Here is a 20,096-nt window from a genome sequence, read left to right on the forward strand (position 1 = left end):
ATCACAGGACAACTCATCATTCGAAGCCCATCATTACAAAGTGATCACAAGGTTCGATTGGAACAAATTTCGAGATCAATTATTTTTGGGAAAGAAGACTTCTTGGTGGCGGTCATATAATTGTTTTTTGTTAAACTGTTTCCCTTAATGGTTCGTTGGGATGGTTCGTCAAAAAAAAAATTACACAACTTGTTACTCTTCTGCAAATTCAGTCGTATCCTTATAAAAGAGGAGTTAATGACACGACTGGTCCCGAAATATTCGTGTTCAAAAGTACTCTTACGAATGCAGCACAAGAATAATATTGTGAGGTAAAATTTAACTCAGCATTTTCCTTATTTTACTTATTTCATTTTCTTTACGAGGTCAATTTTATTAATATTTTAAGTGTTATGTTCTTGAACACTTCTTGTGGTCGAAATTTTTCAACTCAAAGGAATTAAAAAATTATGCCGAAGCTCTTACTTTGATCTTCATCCTCATTATAATGTTTTTAAACCTCTTTTTTAAATCTCGTAAACATAACCATCATGTAGGTAATAGCACTTGAAATGAAATCGCTGAATTACTTATTCATTTGCCTTTCAAACATTTACATTCATCCAAAAGGCTCAAAAAATGCAATTTCTGATGCTTCATTTTCTACAAAAAAAAAAAATTTAAAAAAAAGAAAAAAAATTTAGATCTCCTTTTAATTAATAAACTCACATCACTGAATTTATTTATTTATTAAATGAGATTAAACACAAAACAGAAAAAAAAGATTCTCTAGAGCTTATCCTTCCTTCATGGACTCTCCCACATTCAACTTATGTAGGTACTGTATGCGCCCTGCTTTCTCAACTGAAGCATCACGAAGAGATAAAGTCCTTACACTGTTTTATGGTGGCCACTTAACAAAAGTTTATGTAGAAAAATATATGTGTGGAAAAATATGTTCATTCACATATAAAGGACGAAGGAAAAAAGACAAAACACGAAAAATATATATATAAAAAAAAGGACATAAGTCTGTGGAAAAAGGAAAAAGTAGTAATTTTTGTATTCGGCTAAAGCTATCCGTTTCATAAATAAATTCACTCAGTCGCCTCTGAATAAGGATTTTACATGGATCTCCTTTTCTCTCTCTCTATCATTTTTTTATCCACCTCCATTCTACTACACGAAGGTAGTAAATATTTTTTTTACTACAATTTGAGTCAGTTTTCTGTTGCATTTTACCTGTGCACGTGAAAATGGAGAGCGGTATATGTCTTTATTTGCGTTGGTGCTGTGCCTTAAATTTTCATAACCAACGACAATAAAAGCGCTAACAACCCAGGAATAACCTACAAGCTATATAAAAAGTCTGTTACGCCATCTACATATTCTTCACCCACACTCTCGACTCGCCTCCAGTTGAAAGCCATTTTACATGCTAAGGACGAAACCAGAAAAAGGGTCTTCAACCCTGTGTACGACCGACGAGTAAAGTTTTTTTCGTTTTTTTTTTTTTATTTATCCATGTCCACCGTAGTTGCGGTGATGGTACACCTGGAAAAACAGTAGTTGATGTTGGGATCTTTACTTTCGAAGAACTTAACCATCCTCCTATCCCATTCATTCATTCATGGATGGAAAAGAGAGGAAAGATGTAAGGTAACAATTTTCTGCAACAAAAGTTGGTAATCTTCTTAAATTGAAGCATTTTGTTTTGGGCTTTTCGGGTTTATGGCTAGAAAAGGCGTGCCTAGCCAACCGCCGCCAAGCCATCATCGTTAGCAGTAGTTCGCCACGAACAAGCAAGAAAAAGGGGTCACTCTTATTTGCATATTTGTCAACACATTCTCAACTACTTTCCTCCGTATCTCTGTGAGATCCTATTTTGTACCTTTTTTTTTTGTTGGGTTGTGTTCATAAATGCACCACACAATATAACCAACATCAGATACATAGATACTCATATCATGGTAAAAAAAAGGACAATTTGTTGGAAATTATTTTATTTAAGTTGGCAGGATTTATATTTAAGCACATTGACCAAGTTTACACAAACACACATACACACGCAGGTAGACAGGCAAAAAAAAGTTGATAGTTGATGAAAAGTAAAGTGCGGTAATGCGAGCGGTTTTGTTATTGTGGTTTTTGTGTTTTGGATTTGTGTGAACTTTTTATGTTGCAATAGATTTTTTTTCGACATAATTTCATAGAAAAGCAAATAAAAACAAAGTTTTGATGAATAAAAAAAAAAAACTTTTAGAAAATATTTGTGCATAGTTTTGAAAGAACAAACTTTAACAGTAAACAGTTAAGTAGGATTATTTAAATGTGCAACAGTCACTTAAAAGTCTCTAACTTTTTATTTTTAGTGACAAAATAAATTTTTTTTTAAGGACCTTTGAATGCAATGCAATTCACTTGAGCACTTTTGACAATCTTCCAGTTCTTAATTTGTCATTTTTAACAAGGACAATTCATTGAAAGTATAAAAAAAGGAGGTCGATTGCATTTTTTTAAATTTATAACCTAGATATGTGTTTTTCTTCAGTAAGCTCTTTATTCCTATTTATTTGATATCAAAAACATCAATTTTGAGCAGGTTTGTAAAAACATCAATTGAAAAACATGCCCTTGTGCAATAAAAAAAAAAAATGCATTTATTGAAACTGAAAAAAATTTGCATAAAAAAACACAAGTATAAAAATTTTACATTAAAAAAAATGTTACCTATTGCAACTGAAAAATATTTGCATTAAAAATTAAATTTATATTTAAAAAAAAATATTTTGCATTCAAAAAATTTGTATCGAAAATGTCTGCATTGAAAAAAAAAAAAAAACAATCAATGCGAAATGTGTGCATTTAATATTTTTTTACTTGCGATATAGGTAGGTACTATAGGCATAGGGCAAGTTTAGGATTGGGAAAAAAAAATTAAACTCGAGATAACAATTTTACATGACATTCTGTCTGTCTGTATGGCCGTCTGTAAGTACCTCGAGCTACAGCCTAAACTACTGGAGGTATTTTCTTCAAATTTGGTAGTTAACAGTTTTGGGTGATTTCCTAGAGGACAAATTGAAATTTTTTTTAAGGACCAAAGCTAACGAAACCTGTCATATAAAGGAAATAGAAAAGTTAATTTTTTCAAAAACGGCTCTATTACACATTATAATTGCTCATTAGAGCCTACTTTTGAAATAGAAAAAATATTTTTGTTATTAACGGTACCTGTCATAGAATGTTTTTTTTTTATTTATGAATTTCTCGTAAATAACAGAACAGATTTCAATCAATATGTTTATACAAAAACAATAAAATAAACGTTGTTTAAAAACTTTAAAAAATTTTCAAAAAACACATTTGAAAAATTGATTTTTTGAAAACAGGTTGATCAATTTTTTTGAAATATCGTTTTTATGTGTCGAATATTATATTCTTAAAATTAGCATACCAACTTTTTTTTGAAAAATGTTAGAAAATTTTTATATAGGTATAAAAAATTATTTTTTTAAAAAACGGCTCTAACGATTTTCGAAATTTTTTTTTCTAAATAATTCCTTTTTATACAAGAAATCAAATTGCATACTCGGTTTTGAGTAAAAGTTCATTTAAATCTATGTTTTGTTTAATTAATTCTAAAAACAGGTTTTATTTTTTTTACATTGCTTATGAAATTCCTTAAAAAAAAAACAAAATTTAAATTTTTAACATTTAAAGCTTTAACATAAGAGTTACTTTTACCATAAGAGAAAGTCCGTGCGACCCCAGTCGTGCATTTTATTTTTTTAATATTAGTCGAATTTCTTACAATTTTAACTATTTGACCATACATTAGCTTTTTTCAACTATAATATTGAACCTTAAACAAATTTGACGAAAAAAAAAAAAAACATTTAATGCACACATTTTGGATTGAATTTTTTTTTTTCAATCCAGAAGATTTTTTACCTATTTACAATGAGTTGTTTAATAGGTACAAAATTTTCATTTTAAATACAAATTTTATTTAAATTTGTAATGAAAAACAATAATTGCATTAAAAAAAATTATGTTTTACAACACTGATTTAGAGAAACTCTCTCCAATAACACATCTGTTTATGTGTATATTGAGAGTATAAGCTCATCGAAAAATTCCTTTTGAATCCCTGATGGTTTTCATTCTCATTTATATCTTCCAGATCGGCAAAAAATCGATTAATATTGGAAGAGGTTTTCTCCGCTCACCAAAATGACACCCCTTTACTATAAAAACACTTTCAGTTCTAACAATGGCCTAAAATTTCTATTCAAAAAAACAGTTAACAACAACTGTAAATTATATTGCCCATCTCATCATTTAATTAGATTTTCTAAAAAAACACCCGAAGCTAATTTTACACATTTAATTTAACACCATTTTATATATAATTATTTAAATGTGTATAAATATTCAAAATACCCATCCATATAATAGAGTGTCCAGGGTGTTCTAAATCCCATAATTATAAAATTTAAATTACCAAAAAACACTAAATGGCTATTTTAATTACAATTTTACCAATATACTTTGTAAATTGCATATATACCCCAAAGCTCTATCTCTCTCTCTCTCACCCATCCTTTAATTTTAATTGATCACCATCAAAGCAATAAAAATGTGTTTTGTTTTTATGTCATGATGGGGGGGTCTCTCCAAAAAGGTGCTATATGTTATTGTCCAATAACAACAAAAATAAAAACACACAAAGTAACATTTGTGTAAAACATTTAAAATTAATGACAATCATCAAAATGCAAAACATCTGCACATATATTTATATTTTTGTGTGTTTCAATTTTAAATGTCAAAAACTATCATTATAATACACATTTTTTTTGAACCCTTTGAGAATAGGTAGGTCATTTGGTCTATACACACAAACATTCATACAGAGGACAAAAAAATAAAATAAAAATTATAAAAGATGGAAGCAAAAAAAAAAAAAAAAATTCAATGAATATAAAACAGAGTTTATTTTTAATCATTATTGCCTTAAATAAAATTTAATTACCACATGCTGATGCTGCTGACTTAACAGCCAACCTAAGGGAATTAATTACCTTACCCCATATTGGAAACAATACCCCATTTAACACTTCACAATATAACAACCAACCAACGAAATGGCAAACAAATAATCAACCTGCTGGCACGGTGGGGGTAGTGACAATATACAGTACAGTTGTAGGGGTTGTTTCACTCAGAGAATACTCCCCATCATCATCAAAAAAAAAAAAAAAATTGAAAAAAAAATGATTAACCAAATCAAACAATAATTTTAAATTTAAATTCATTGCACGATTTCCCAGTCACATCAGCAACAACAGCAATATCAACAGGAAAAGATGATGCCACCATTAAAATCAACTACAACAACAATTTCAATAACATCGATGATGAGCACGTGGGACAAAGAGGTGCTGTACACTTGTACAACGACGCTAAAAGGTAGCAGAGCAATATGTTGATGTGTTTATTACGCAAATTAAAAAAATACAACAACAAAAAAAAAACATCATATCAGCAATAATTATCAATTAATTAGGTTTCTGTATTTTCTTACAGCGCATTCAATTTGGGAAGAGGAGGGACGAAATGATAGGATGAGTTAATAGCCTTCCTTCCCTTCCTGTTTGTGTACATTATAAAACCCTTTAGGGATTCTAGGACCGAAATACGAACACAACATACGTTGCTGAATCAGCATAAAACAAACCAATCCTTTTGATTTGCTGATATAGGCACCCTATAATATGTGTGCCACCCTTTGCTTTTTGTATATAAACGTGTGTGTAGGTAGATATATAAAATGCGGGGTTTTGCAAAATTTTAAATGCCAACGTGCGGAAAATACTACCTTTCAATACCGGAAGAAAAAAAAAAAACAACAAAATTTATATAAATTAAGGGCTGAATACACGAAATATTGGTTAATGAGTGAGATCGAATGATTTTCATATTATACAGCACTTATAGAAGCATCTCATTTTGAAACTCTGCTCCAATTATTTTTTCACCATTCCATTTTCCAGGTACTTCCTACTGCCAATAACGTATAACCCTTGATGTAAATGAATAAATGATGATTTTGTACACGTTGGCACCCCCCAAAAATGTATAAAATATGCTTACATCGACCCTCATTATATCAAATGTTAGACCCTTTTTTTTTACGGGTAGCATCCAATATGTCTGTGAATAAGAGAAGTGTGTATATTTCGAATATGGATGGATGAATAGATGGGTTATTGAGAAATAAAAAAAAAGGATTTTAAGTTGCTGGTCAGACCTTTTTTGAGTGTTTTTTTTTATCGAAATAGTTTTTGTATCGATTAATGCCGAAACAATAATTTCCCTTCTCATAAAACTTTTCAAAATATAATATAAACAAATGAAAAATGAAATCAATTTGTAATGCATTTGACTTTTGACCGCACATCAATTCTGTGATCCACTTTTATAATACTTAAACTGCGCTGGACACTCAGGATTTTAACTGAAATTCTAACTGTTAATGAAAGCCCGAGTAAAAATAGAAATTGAATTTTTAAAGAAAAAAATAAAACAAATCCGCACCACGTCCCCACCATTTCATTTTGTATGAAAAATTCGTTGCACCATTTTGGATTATTGAAAAATAAAAAAAAAAAAAAACTACCAACGGGAAGGAAATCCGAACCCGAGTATGTAGAGCACTTTCAATTAGAAGTCCAACGCCTTAACCTTTTTACCACCAAGTCATGTTTGTACGAAATGGCAACTTGTTACTTAAGTCAAAATAACTTTGAAGACGACTTAAACATTTGTATAAGTACGAGAATAGAATTTTTGATCATGGTGCAGATGTGGTGCGGCGGTTTAGAAATTTTTAAAATGGTGCGGACGTGGTGCAGCGGTGGTGCGGCGGTCAAAAGTGGTGCGGGCGTGGTGCAACGGTGGTGCAGCTGAGTTCCCTTTTTACTCGGGAGAAGTTCAAATTGGCTGGATCTTTAACTCCAGTCATTTTTGACTTTTCTTTATAGCCTTTAAGTCTAGTTACGTATACGACGTAAACTTATCTTACTTAATTTTTTCCTCCAGCTTAATACTTTTACCAAGAATTTTTACAGTCAGAACTTTGTTATAATTTTCTGACTGTACTATATTAATGTAAAAAGGAAATTTATTTTGTGTTCATTTTTTTAAATTGTATTTTATAAAAAAACACTAATTAGGAAATATTAAAAGCTGTAAACAACAAAAAGACATTTTAAAATCGGTCAAAGGACTAAGCTGATACAGGTTGTCAAAATTTCTTTATTAAAAAAAAAAAATTTTTTATGAACATTTTAAGAGTTTTGGTGTGAAAATCTAAAAACGTAGTTTAAAAATTATTTTTTTTTTTTTTTTTTATGGGAGGACGATTTTAATTCCAATTTTGATCCCTTTTTTCAATATTGCAAGATTCTAAGTTCGGAAAGTTGTTTTTGACTCAATTTTTTGATTTAAGTTGCTTTTTTTTTTTAAAACATGTACCTAGTAAAAAAAAATCAGCTGGTACTTTTAATCTATTTGAGTTTGAGTGATATTTTTATTAAAAAAGGTTATTTCTATTCATTTATGGCTCAAATTCGTAACTTTTTCAATTAAAATAAAGTAAATTAGATATACATATAAAATAAAAATATTGTTAAAATACTTACAAACTCCTCCCAAAACTGTGCCCGAATCTAGTTTTGCTTTTTTTGTTGCTAAATCTTGATTATTATTGTCCGATGCTGGTGCCATAACTGCTGCTTGACTTAAAAGTTCGTCACTTCCTCTCTGAAAACAAACAGAGAAAAATTAATTAAAATCAATTTATGCCAAACACGTGTAGTTAAACTATACTAATTTATTCAATTAATATTAATTCAAAGATTTAACAAAAATAATGAAAATTTTTGTTAAAATAGAAAATTATGTAACATACTAATCATCATCATCATCACTTACAACTCTTCAATCAAAAAATTTGTGTTGTCTATATGAATAATGTATTCTTAAATGTACCACAAAATCCATTAATTATCGCACCATACACACAAACACACATACAGAAACAAATAAACATATTAAATTCTATTTAACGATGCGTATAGAATTTACAATATACACCTTTCACATGAAAACAAAACAAAAAAAAATCCTTACTATAGACGCACAATTCATCCATTTATATTCCCCAAAAAAGAAAAAAAAGCAGAGTCATTAGCGAAGTTTAATTACCATGGAAAAAGAGGTTTGCAAAAGCCTATTAGCTATGGCATCACCCATATCATTCAGGTGGTGGTATGTTCCTAACCTATAATACACGTGAAGTACAAAAAAAAAAAACATAGGTATAAATGAGCAGCTTCTGTTACACTTTAAGCATCATCCCTGATTTTGAAAAATTAATGTGAAACTGCATAAGGGTTGGAGTTGAAAATCCAACCTACCCCCTTTCCCTTCTATCGACCAAAAAAAAAAAAAAGCCATCACAAGGGCAAAAGAAAGTAAAACAGAAATCATCCAGAGTTACACAAAACAAAAAAACCCAAACATACTCGTACATATATCTGAGCTATTCATTTATCAAAATCAAAAGCTGAACCCTCTCCACATTGAATAGGAATAGGTTGTGAAACCAATGGAAACACACATTTTCCAGCATATACAATCTGAGAGGTTTTATCATAAAAAGGGTACTCAGGTTACCCACCATTAGACTAACTAGCTCCTCATTCATTAACAAACCTTCTAATTCCAAAAAGCTCTCTCTCACTGGATTGCTGTTGCTATTTCTACTGCTAGCTGGCTCTTGCTATATCTCGTGTAACAAAAGTAATAGGTTACAACACACACACACACACGCTACCCTTGCCCCGGATATAACCTACCATACATTCATTGATATAACACAGAGAATTTCCTCATAGAAAATGGAGAAGAACAAAATAAAAAACATCCAAAAATGTTCATTCTCAAATATCACGCCATCATTTCCGGTTTCGCATAGGAACATATAAAAACCAAAACTCTTCGAAATATACCCAAAGTACTGGGGATATAGATTCAACAACTGCTCATGTGGTTAAGGGGTATTATATGGCGAATACGATTTCAAAAACACCGCACCATCATCGTCAGGATCGAAGTTTCTTTTTCAAAAAAATTTATATACAAAAATATAATACTCTTTGCCATCACCCATGCATCCTTTTGCATCCTTATCCTCATAGATACGCTCTTTTTAACACAAAAGAGATATACTCGTTCATTGGTAACCCTATAATAATTAAAACTAAGAAAAACAACTTGAGCGTATACAATACAGGGATACCCCCTGAAGGAAGCAAGTTGAAATATAAAAAGGATACAAAGGAACCCGCATGTTTAAGGAACAAAAAAAAAAAAAAAACACCAACCCCAACATAAAATAATTACAATAAAATGTTTTCTCCTTTTTTTTGTAGTATTTTTTTGTTGTTAACATTATAATTTCCGACAAAATAAAAAAAAAAAATTACAAACAAGGTTGGGAAATTTGTAAGGACCTCATCTTGTGTCTCGTGTCGAACAACTATATTGTTATGGCAAAGTTCCTTCTTTCAAAGCAAAAGATAACACAACTTAATGCGAACAGTCTTATTCAGGTTCCATAAAGTTCAAACGTTAAACATTTAAAATACAAAAAAAAAAAAATAAAAATAAATATCAAGGAATGAATTGTTAAAAGGATTTCGCCTCATTAACAATGTAAACATGAGAATACGGTTTTATGTGCTCTATGATTTTTCGGGTTCAAATTTTATATATAATGAAAGCAAATTATTGCAGCAATTAGGATAAAGAAAAAAGTTTATTTCTTATGTAGGAGTAATATCTACAGTTTAGAGTTCTTTATGTTAATGTTTTACCACATAAAATATTATATCCTTGACATCCTTATTAAAGGATAAATTTTTAAATATGAAATATGATGGATTATAAACATATTCTTAATTATGAAAAATATTGTTAAAATAGAGAAGATAAATGAAATGTACTTCTATATAATTAAAGTGACTAACTTTGATGTCTAAAGGATACTTTAAAATACTAAAAGAATATTTTTTGTCAAGAAAAAATTGCAAAAGATAATTTTTAATAATATTTTTAGACATGAAAAGTAAAAACTGAAAAAAAGTTCAAGGTTTCAAAATGTTTAAGTCTGACTGATTTAAAGAAAATAAAATTGTTCCATATTAGTTATAACTGTTTTATTAAAATATTACCAATCGAGTAATCATTCTATTAATATTGACGAGAATGATCCTTAAATTTATACAGAAAAAGAAAAACATCTTGCAATAATTTGTTTACAATTTTTAAGAAAAGTTATGATCCAAGCCAAAGTTGTAATTCAGATTAATTGCAGTTTGTCAACGTACACTGTGGCGTATACGTGCTTTTTTCGCATATGAAAAAGTAGCGAAAATGAGACAGTTTGCAACTTATACCAAAATAACCTGTCAATAAAATGCAACTTCGTGAAATTAAATGAAAGTATTCCAGTTGATATGATAAATAAGAACCAAAAGAGTTTATACAAATGAATCGTTTATTTCAGAAACAACATAAGTCCATTAGCTTTTCAGGAGCAACAAAAAACTGTTTTTTATTTTTTAAAATTCCTCAACACTTCAATTTTAGAGTAGATATGCCGAGTTATAATCTAGCATATAAGACGCATTTAAAAACCTTTAAAATATGATTTTTTTTTTTCAAGTCTTAGCGGGTTTTTAAGCCTTTAAAGTTGATGGACTTATGTCGTTTCCGAAATAAATGAATTTTTGTTGGTAAAACTTTTGTTTTTATCTAGCTATAGCTATTGAACCCTGATTTTAATGAATAAAATAGCAGTAAATAGAGTAAATCTTTACCTTTTTATTGATGTATGATTTAAAGGCTTACGTATCATGATGGCTGCCAAAATAATTTAAAACTGGTAAAATGTCATATAATCAACAGTTAAAAACGCTTGCACCGCGAGAAATCTGCCTATAACTTTTGAACCCTGAGTTCAATTTTAATAAATTTAATAGATGTAGATAGAGTAATAATTCCTCACCATTTTAAAGATGTATAACAAAAGGACGTGCGTCCGATTGCAGCCAAAATAATATATAACTGGTAAAAAGTCATGTATTTAACAGTCAAAAATGTTGCCACCGCGTAAAATCTTTCCATATATTTTGAAACTTTTACTTTAAGTTTTCTTATTTTGGAGGCTCTGACATACTTAATTTCTTTCCAGAAGATGAATACTATACATAAATGAGAAATTTCAAAAAAAAATTTTTTGGGAAAAATGGACTTATGTTGTTTCTGAAATAAACGATTCAAATGTTGAAAGTGGAAGAGTATTTTTTGACTGATATTCAAAGATAGATTTTAAAGCTTCAATTTTATTTTGGAGGAATAGATTTTTTTTTTTTAATTCAGCTTGAAAAAAAAGCTCTTTTTGTTTAAAACTTTCTCATTTTCAAAATGTTCTCACATTTTTCGAAAAAATTCTCAAGAAATTATTATAAGACACATAAAAACAAAACTTCCAAACAATTCATCGATTAATTTTAAATTTATTAAAAATCCAAAAATGTTTTTTTTTTTTTAAATATAAAAGATAAAAGCAACAATATTCAATCATACATAGTTGTGAAAGCTGTAAAATCGAATAGTAAAGTTTTATTTAAGGTTGAGATCAGTTAAGTCCTTGACAGAATGTTCAAAAATTCCACTTAAGTTTTTTTTTTTTTCATTCAAAAATAAAGAAATGTGAATTTTGCTAATAGCCTATGAAAAAAAAAAAAAAATTGCTTGCAAAAAAAATTCCAACTCTCTTTCGATATGAAAAACAACACAAAATCTATTTCCGTATCCAATCAGTTTGGTGTTAACTCGTTTCGAGCATGCAAATAATTTAAATCTATTTCCAAGCCATCAGTGTGAGAATATAGAGATTCTCTCGGGCATATTTTCTGATATTCGTATATGATGACCATGAATGTGAACTTGTGCGGAGCCGTGTGTGGGGACATCCATATAGAACCGAAAAGGACCGAGAAGACCATCAAATCCAATCGAACCAAAACCAACCCAATCCAACCCAAACCAAACCGAACTCAAAATATTGGAATCGACGAGGAGTAGCCATAGAGAGACAAAATGTCGACGATGACGACGACTTTTCTGTAGATCATCATCAAACATATTTTCCAAATAATTGCTTTAGAAGGGTAAACCAAAACACACCATCATCATCATCATCATCATGCGCCTATCTAAGCATATCTATCTCCCTCCCTCTCACTCTCTCTTTCACGCTCTGGAAACAATATCTGGTGTTATTCGGCAATTAATTCAAAATATCCTTTACTCCTCTTCCCTCTTCCGAGGATTCTAACTGAGACCTACATCACCTCCTCCAAAACCAGCCTCAACTGTTGGCAATGCTTTGGTCTGGTTTGTGTACTCAATAACAGCCTCACTTTCAAATAAACCTACACCTCTCCTCCATACATAATACAGAGAAAGGCCATCAGGCATTCACAATCAATATCATCTCTCGCATATGCACATCAACATCACACACAAATAATACCCAAACCCATACAAACTTCGGGGGGAGACCCGACCGGACTGGAGCGACCGACCTACCGGCATCGGGACCGCATTTGTTCGGAGCAAGGACGACGAATGGTTTCCTATAGAAATAGATACTAGAATTTGTATGTTTGTGTATGGTCTGGTCATGTGTGTGTGTATGAGCCTTGTTTCTAAGGATGTTTGCACATTTTGCAAAATATTTTCGATTATTGAATCGAATTGTTTTGTTTTTCTAGTTTTTTTTTTTCACATTTTTTTTTTTTATTTTTAAGTTCAATAGATGCTTGGATAGGAAGATACTTTAAGTCATTTGCATACACTCTAGTACCTACTCGTAGAGCTTTGTCTCTTTAGTCCTTTATTGTTTTTGTGTCTGTGTATCATTTATTGTTGTTGTTGTGTCCCTGGATTCAAAAATTGCTGTTGTTGTTGTTGAAATTTTTATATGCAATCGGAACAAGCCTTAAGTCTTTTCATGCAAATGATATGATATTTTATTCATACGTGATACTTAAAATCATTGATGCATCCCATCATCGTTTTTGTTGTAGGTTAAATTCTTGAAAAAAATAAAATATATATATCACTTTGGTTTTTTGTTGTATGTTGATGTCGACACAGGATGGAATATGAAGCTTCCCGACTGAATCTTTTTTTGTTGCCTTTACTCTAGTAGATGATATTGGAGCATCTATCTATTATACTCGTATAGCAATTTGCAATCCACTCACCTTTATCGGGATTTCATTTTGCTATGTCAAGAGTTTTTTTTTTTTTTTTTGATTTTTTTTGTATAGTCTAAGCTTAGCTATAATCCTGTTTAAGTTAACGCATCATAGAGTCTTTTATGTGAGGAAAAAAAAATTTATAAAATTCATAAATATTTAAATCAATTTAGTTAGGTAGTAGAGTGATTTGTGTTTGTTACGGGGAAGCAGACAAATTTATATTAAGACAAACGATAAAATGATTTGAATAAAATTAATTTTAAGAGACGTTTTTTGAAGATGGGTTGGATGTTCTTTAATCAGCAAATTCATAATCACGTTGTAAGACTGATTAACAAAGATTTTTTTTCAATAATTTCTATTTTTGTTTTATTTCATCAAACATAAATTTAACTTCTATAAGCTCGCTTCTCTTATCAAAGTAAAGTAAAATTTTTTTTAAATTTTAACTAAAATTCTTTAGTTCAGAAAGCCTTATAGAAACCATATACAAGTTAAGTTTTTACTTTTTCTATCAATGAATAAAAAAAAAAGCCAGTTTCCGATCTAAGAAAAAATTTTGCTCGTTTTCCAGTGTTTCCTTTTCAAATTTGACATATGGAATCTCATACGAAGCTATTTTTCGTAATTTAGCCCCTTGAAAAACGAGATTCCGTTTTTTTTTTTAATAGAAAAAAGCTCTCATTATTTTTTTTTTACAAGAAAAACTAGTTTTTGCCTGAAAAAAAATTTACTGGAATGTTTTTACAGCTTAAAGTCATATTTCAAATACCATTTTAATTTTTTTTTGATAAACACTCTTAATTTCAAAATGAGTTTTTGATTTTGCTTCAAAAAACATTTATCTGAATTTGCTTGTAGTTTTCGATACATAATTCATATTTTAAATACAATCTTGTTTTTTTTTTAACGCTTTTATTTTAAAAACGAGTTTTTTATTTTTTTTTTTTTTCAAACAGGAAAAAACAAAAATCGAGTTTTTGTATTTTTTTGTTAACAGTTTCATATTTTTGCTGTTTTACATTAAAATTTGTTCACGACAATTTAATTAGGTAATTTTTTTAAAAATCTCTTTTAAAACGAATTTCGTAAATAATTTCGATCTTTGAGATTATTTCAAACTCACTGTGCACTTAATAAAGTTTGAAATACACAGTGAACCAGTTTTCGTTATTTTTATATAAATAGACATAAAAACGAGTTTTCGATTTTTGAAACGAAATTTCTGTATAATTTGTCGAAAAAACGAGTTTCTAGTTTTTCACATAAAATTGAAATAAATAACTTTAAAGGTTTCACTTTTGGACTAAGGAACAAAGACGATTTTTTGTATACGTTTTTGCATATTTGATATGCCTTAGTGAGAGTACCTACATAAATAAAAAATAAAAAAGAAGATAAGTTACAATTTTTTCAGTTTTTCAAAAGACGATTTGTGTATATAGAAAAAAACGAGTTTTGGTTTTTCGAGATTAACAAACCGCGTTTTGGCTTTAAGAGATTTTTTTTTTCAATTGAAAAAAATCAAAAATAACTATTTTGCATTTTTACTTCCGATATAGGTACTATATATCAAGTTATGTATTCGTACAAAAAAAAAAGTTGAGATAACATTTTTCCATGACATTACGATGGTAGACAATGCCAAAAAAATGGGTCCCGGAAGTCCGTCTGTCTGTCAGTCTGTCAGTCTGTCAGTCTGTCAGTCTGTCAGTCTGTCAGTCTGTCAGTCTGTCAGTCTGTCAGTCTGTCAGTCTGTCAGTCTGTCAGTCTGTCAGTCTGTCAGTCTGTCAGTCTGTCAGTCTGTCAGTCTGTCAGTCTGTCAGTCTGTCAGTCTGTCAGTCTGTCAGTCTGTCAGTCTGTCTGTCTGTCTGTCTGTCTGTATACGAACCTACAGCCTAAGCGGATGGACCGATTTATGTCAAACATGGTATGTAGCATTATTTGGCGACTCTCCAGAGGGGTTTTTGGAATTAATTTTTTTTGGAAAAAAAATAACGGTACTTGTCATATACCGATTTTAGTAAAATTGAAATATCTCAAAAACGGCTCCAACGATTTTGTTTAAAAAATTCAGAGGATAGTTTTAAACTAAGGTCTATCTTTTAATGAAAAATTTTTTTTTTGAAAATCATTATTAACGGTACCTGCCATAGAACCGTTTTTTTTTTTTTAAATCCGATTATCTCCGAAACTGCTTATTCGATTTCAACGAAACTTTTTTTGAAGAACCATTTTTATAATTTAAATATAAACCAAGAATAAAATTTTCAAAAAAATAATTTTTCGATTTTTAAAAAAATTTTGAAAATTTTTTTTTGAAAAATCAAATTTTCGAAAACGGGACATTGAATATTTTTGAAATTTTGTTTTAAGATGCCGATTAGTGATTTCTACAAAATGGCATACCAATTTTATTTTAAAACTAATTTTCCAAAAAATTATTTATAAAAAATTAGTTTTTTAAAAAACGGCTCTTTTTCCAAAAATGCATCTTAATATATCAGTCAAAACTGCATACTTGTTTTGGAGGGCAATTTGATTTCAGATTTTATTTTATTTTTTTTTTAAACGACTTTTATTTTTTTTTCCAAATTTCTATATAAAAAGTCTTAAAAATTTAAGCAACTTTAACTCTAAGAGCAAGTTCGTGCGACCCAGTCGTGCATTTTATTTAAATATATGTAGGTACGGATTAAGAAACAAAAAAAGAGTTTTCACTGTTTTTTCAATCAAACTCGATATAAAATACGTTTTTACCTTATTAAATTTTTCATTTTATACTTAAATAGCTAAATGTTTTTTTTTTTCTCAAAAGATATATCGATTTCCTGCAAAAGCTCTTTCTCTTCAAAATCAATAATCAATATTGCAGGTAGGTAATTTAGGTATGTATTTATATTTCTTTGACAAATAAATCTTCACACAATATTCAAATCCTTGATTAATATATAGATATTCCCCCTCAATAAATCCTTTCAAATAAATTAAAGCAAAATAAAACATCTTCTAGACAAATATACACATCACACATCAAAGTGAAAATCATTTTCCAAGAAAATGTTGTTATCTGATATTTAGATAAAATACAAATAATTTAATATTCCAATAAAGAACAAGAAAATCTAAAATCAATTGAGATGCTTTGAAGAAGATATAAACTAGTACTTTGACACATTTTATACTCACACATCAAGGATACCTGATCCTAGGATCTTTTATAATATAAAAGACAATTTAAAGGTAAACAACAATCTACAAAACCAATCAATTACCGATTAAAATAAACAATAAACATACATATATATCTAACCTATCTCTTAAACATTCATTGTTAACTCAATTTCATATGGAAAATATAAAGAAGATTATTTCAAAAGACATTTTGACATTATTATTATTTCGAAACCATTTCTATATATCACAAGCAATTAATTAAAATAACAAACCACACAAAAGCCTTAAACTTTATTACACAAAAACCTCAAAACTATATACAAAATGTCTACAAACATTCAAGTAAACTTCAAGAAATTGTATATGCAATTTTACTTTAAACATCATCTCTGCCTGTTGCTAGTTTGAGGATACAAAACTTTCAAAAACCCATAAACCCATATATAAAAGATACATATTTGTCGTAGGTATACATTTTATCGTGTCGCATCTTTAAAACTGAAAAATAAAGGACATCTTCCCACAAAAAAAAAAACAACAACAAAGAACAAAAATTGAAAATAAAAATTGTGCTTCAAGTAAAAGTGAAAACATTTCTCAAGTCATTGCCTTAAAGGTACACAAAAATTGAAAGAACGAAAAAAAAAAACGAGAAAAAACAAACAAGACCTTAAAAATGTCCCACAATCATCCTTTTACATTAAGGGTGATATTCTCTACTCTATATGTGCAGAGGGTTGATTGAGGGAAAAAAGGGGGGTAGAAAAAAAAAAAGCCACCCACAAAATATATTCGAAAGTAATATCCACTTTTCTTGTCGCGTTAGGTCTTAAAGGTTTATTTTTCGTTCTTCTTCAGCTTGTTTCTATTCAACTATGTGTACGATGCCACAAGGCAGTCAGAGCTATTCAACCAACACCATTTTCTGAGGACGAACGATAGCTGGTGATGGGGGGGGGGGTGGACTTAATATTAAATTGCAACATTTTCATCCATGTAATGACCCAGTTATTATGGAACAAAAATAATGCCCTCATATTCCATTTATATTGTGAAATGGCCTTCCACTCACACACCCTCCCGCGCCCTATCTTTAACGAGGGTTGAGGGAGGGGGTGGTAGAAGCAACTGCATCACTCATATCTCCTCTCTTGCCTCTGCACTTTCCACTACCACTTTTATCTAACATGCGGCTCTTCAGAAAGAAATATGAAATCTTAAAAACCGAGTTGGAAACTGAAAAGGACGACAACGACGATGATGATGTTGACGACGACGATGACGAAAAAAAGGGAAAAAGAGAACACAACCCATAGGGACACACTGAAAAAGTAGGGGGTGGTATTTGTTTTTTTGTTATTTATTCTCCTTTTTTAGTGTTTTGTGCGGTTTTTGTCTGCGCTCATCCTTATTTAGTTACGACTTTGCTGGTGCATGCTAACATAAAATAGGTATACACCTGAGCTACCATCACGCGCGGGAGCAAAGGACGACATGGCCTCATCATCCAGCTGTAGCTGGTAGAACACTAGAGACCTCCAGCTGAATAATTTTCCATGTTTTCAACCTTTAATAACCTGAGCGTAGATCAACTTAATGGTCTCACACGATGAAGCTACTATGTGTATCTGTGTTCTGTGTGGTGCTACTTCCACATCAGCATTCTTTTGCTTCTGTCCCTGACGACCGACGACGACGACGATGATGACGACGATGATGACGACGAAAAAGGACTTGACTAAGTCTACAACGATGATGAGGATACTGATGATGATGATGAGGACGACAATGATACACGGTGTTGTTTTTTTTTTTTTTCAGTTTTTGTGTTAGGCCAACTACGAGGTAACATCATGGGAACCCTACTCTGTGCTCACTTGCATGGCCGAAGGACTTTTTGTATCTCAGAAAAAAGAAGTAACATAACATTTTCTTATTATAAATTTATTTTACAGTTTTTCGTTTTTTTTTTTTTTCAAAGAAATTAGAACATTCTCTTAATGAGGATTTTTATTTTCTTCTTCTTTTTTTTTTTTTTTTGAGGTTAGAATTTTTCTTGGAAATTATTTGAAAAAAATAAATTGTAAGACATTTATGAAAAGGACACTAACATCAGTGGGAACTTTTAAGGGGTTTACATGGGTTGTAATATACCCTTTAACATTTTACTCGTAGATTGTATAAATTGATATAAAATCGAGCAATGTTAGATAACCTTAGTTTTTCATTCAACGATTTGGAGGTTGGATTTTAATAAACAATGAAATATCAATGTTCAATGTGGGTCCCTATCAATTTGACACTGAGCAGTAATAAGGTCTAGTAAATCATTAGAGTTTTCATTTCACGTTTTTTTAAAGCCGGAAAAGGGAGGCTCACGGTAGGTCGTCACGGAGAAAAAAGACTCATGATAAAAACAAAAAGTTTCTGTATTAAATTAAACGGATTTCTGCATGTTTTTTTTTTTTGCCAAAATGACTTCCGTCTTAAATTAAGCTTCTTAACTTCTTGAATATGCCAATTTAAAGAGTAGGTACATTTAAAGTAATAATAAAATCTTTTTATTTTTATGTATAAACATATTAATTAAGAAAAAAGTTGAATAAATTGGCAGGATCGATCTTACAACTCTTGAGTCACTAGGCGACGATCTCACTGTTGTATAATAAACTGCAACTAAAACTGAAGTCTGATAAAAATTTAAAAATTAGTTCAAGTTGTTTTTACTAAGAAATACTAAGAAGATTTCAACTTTTTTTTATAAATCTTATTAAAATGAAATGAAGTTTTAAAGCTTACCTAAGTGATGGATTTCCATTATGTGAAGAAGCAATCTTGTTGAAGCAGATGGGATTGTCTTTTTTCCGTGTAGTTAAATAAACTTTTAATAATTTTTCTGCCGAAAAGTCAATTACACTGGTCGGCAACGAAAATGGAGCTTGAACCAAACCATACTTTTCTAAAGAACTTTTTTGTGCTGATTCCGAAGTCAAAATTTGACTGGCACGTCAAGTTTTCGAAATATTTAAAAATTAACAGGTCAAAAACGCGTTTTTGTGGTACTTTTGGCGTTGAATTTCATCACCGTTAAATTTTTTTTCGCCAAACTACATAAATGCAATATTCAAAAGCCATATTTTTTTCTCGTTTTAAATACGTTTATTTTTATTTTCGAAATTATTTTTTTCTAAAAGATATTTGGTATAGAAAGGTATGATATCACAAAATCTTGGTGGTTAAGGTAACTTATGGTTTTTGAAGCAGATTTGAAGTAAATTTCAGTTTTCGACTCCTGATTTGGTTGAAAAAAATAGCAAAATATTACGGAAAAATAATATTTTTAGATCAAATGTCAAAAAACATTTCATTTCAAATTGGTTTTTGGGACTTTATAGCTAAAATTGTGATGAGCAGAGCTCAAAAACTAGACGTGATGGAAAAAATCTGTAAACTGTTTTGAATTCAGCACATTCAAGATTATTTAAATCACCTTACAGAGTTCTTGCTCCCGACTTTTTTTGTTTTTTTTTTGCC

General features: G+C 30.0%; 1 protein-coding gene across 12 annotated transcripts in view; it reads right to left on the bottom strand.

The window, feature by feature from the left end:
* The window catches only part of LOC129913862 (polypyrimidine tract-binding protein 3), a 525,860-nt gene that overhangs the window by 50,976 nt on the left and 454,788 nt on the right, over nucleotides 1-20,096 (bottom strand). For all 12 annotated transcript variants that reach the window (XM_055992807.1, XM_055992802.1, XM_055992808.1 and 9 more), the window contains one exon: nucleotides 7,689-7,809. In XM_055992807.1, the coding sequence (XP_055848782.1) occupies nucleotides 7,689-7,809 (121 nt within the window). The remainder of the gene's footprint in view (nucleotides 1-7,688; nucleotides 7,810-20,096) is intronic.

The sequence above is a fragment of the Episyrphus balteatus genome, chromosome 3, assembly GCF_945859705.1.
Source record: "Episyrphus balteatus chromosome 3, idEpiBalt1.1, whole genome shotgun sequence".
Taxonomy (NCBI): domain Eukaryota; kingdom Metazoa; phylum Arthropoda; class Insecta; order Diptera; family Syrphidae; genus Episyrphus; species Episyrphus balteatus.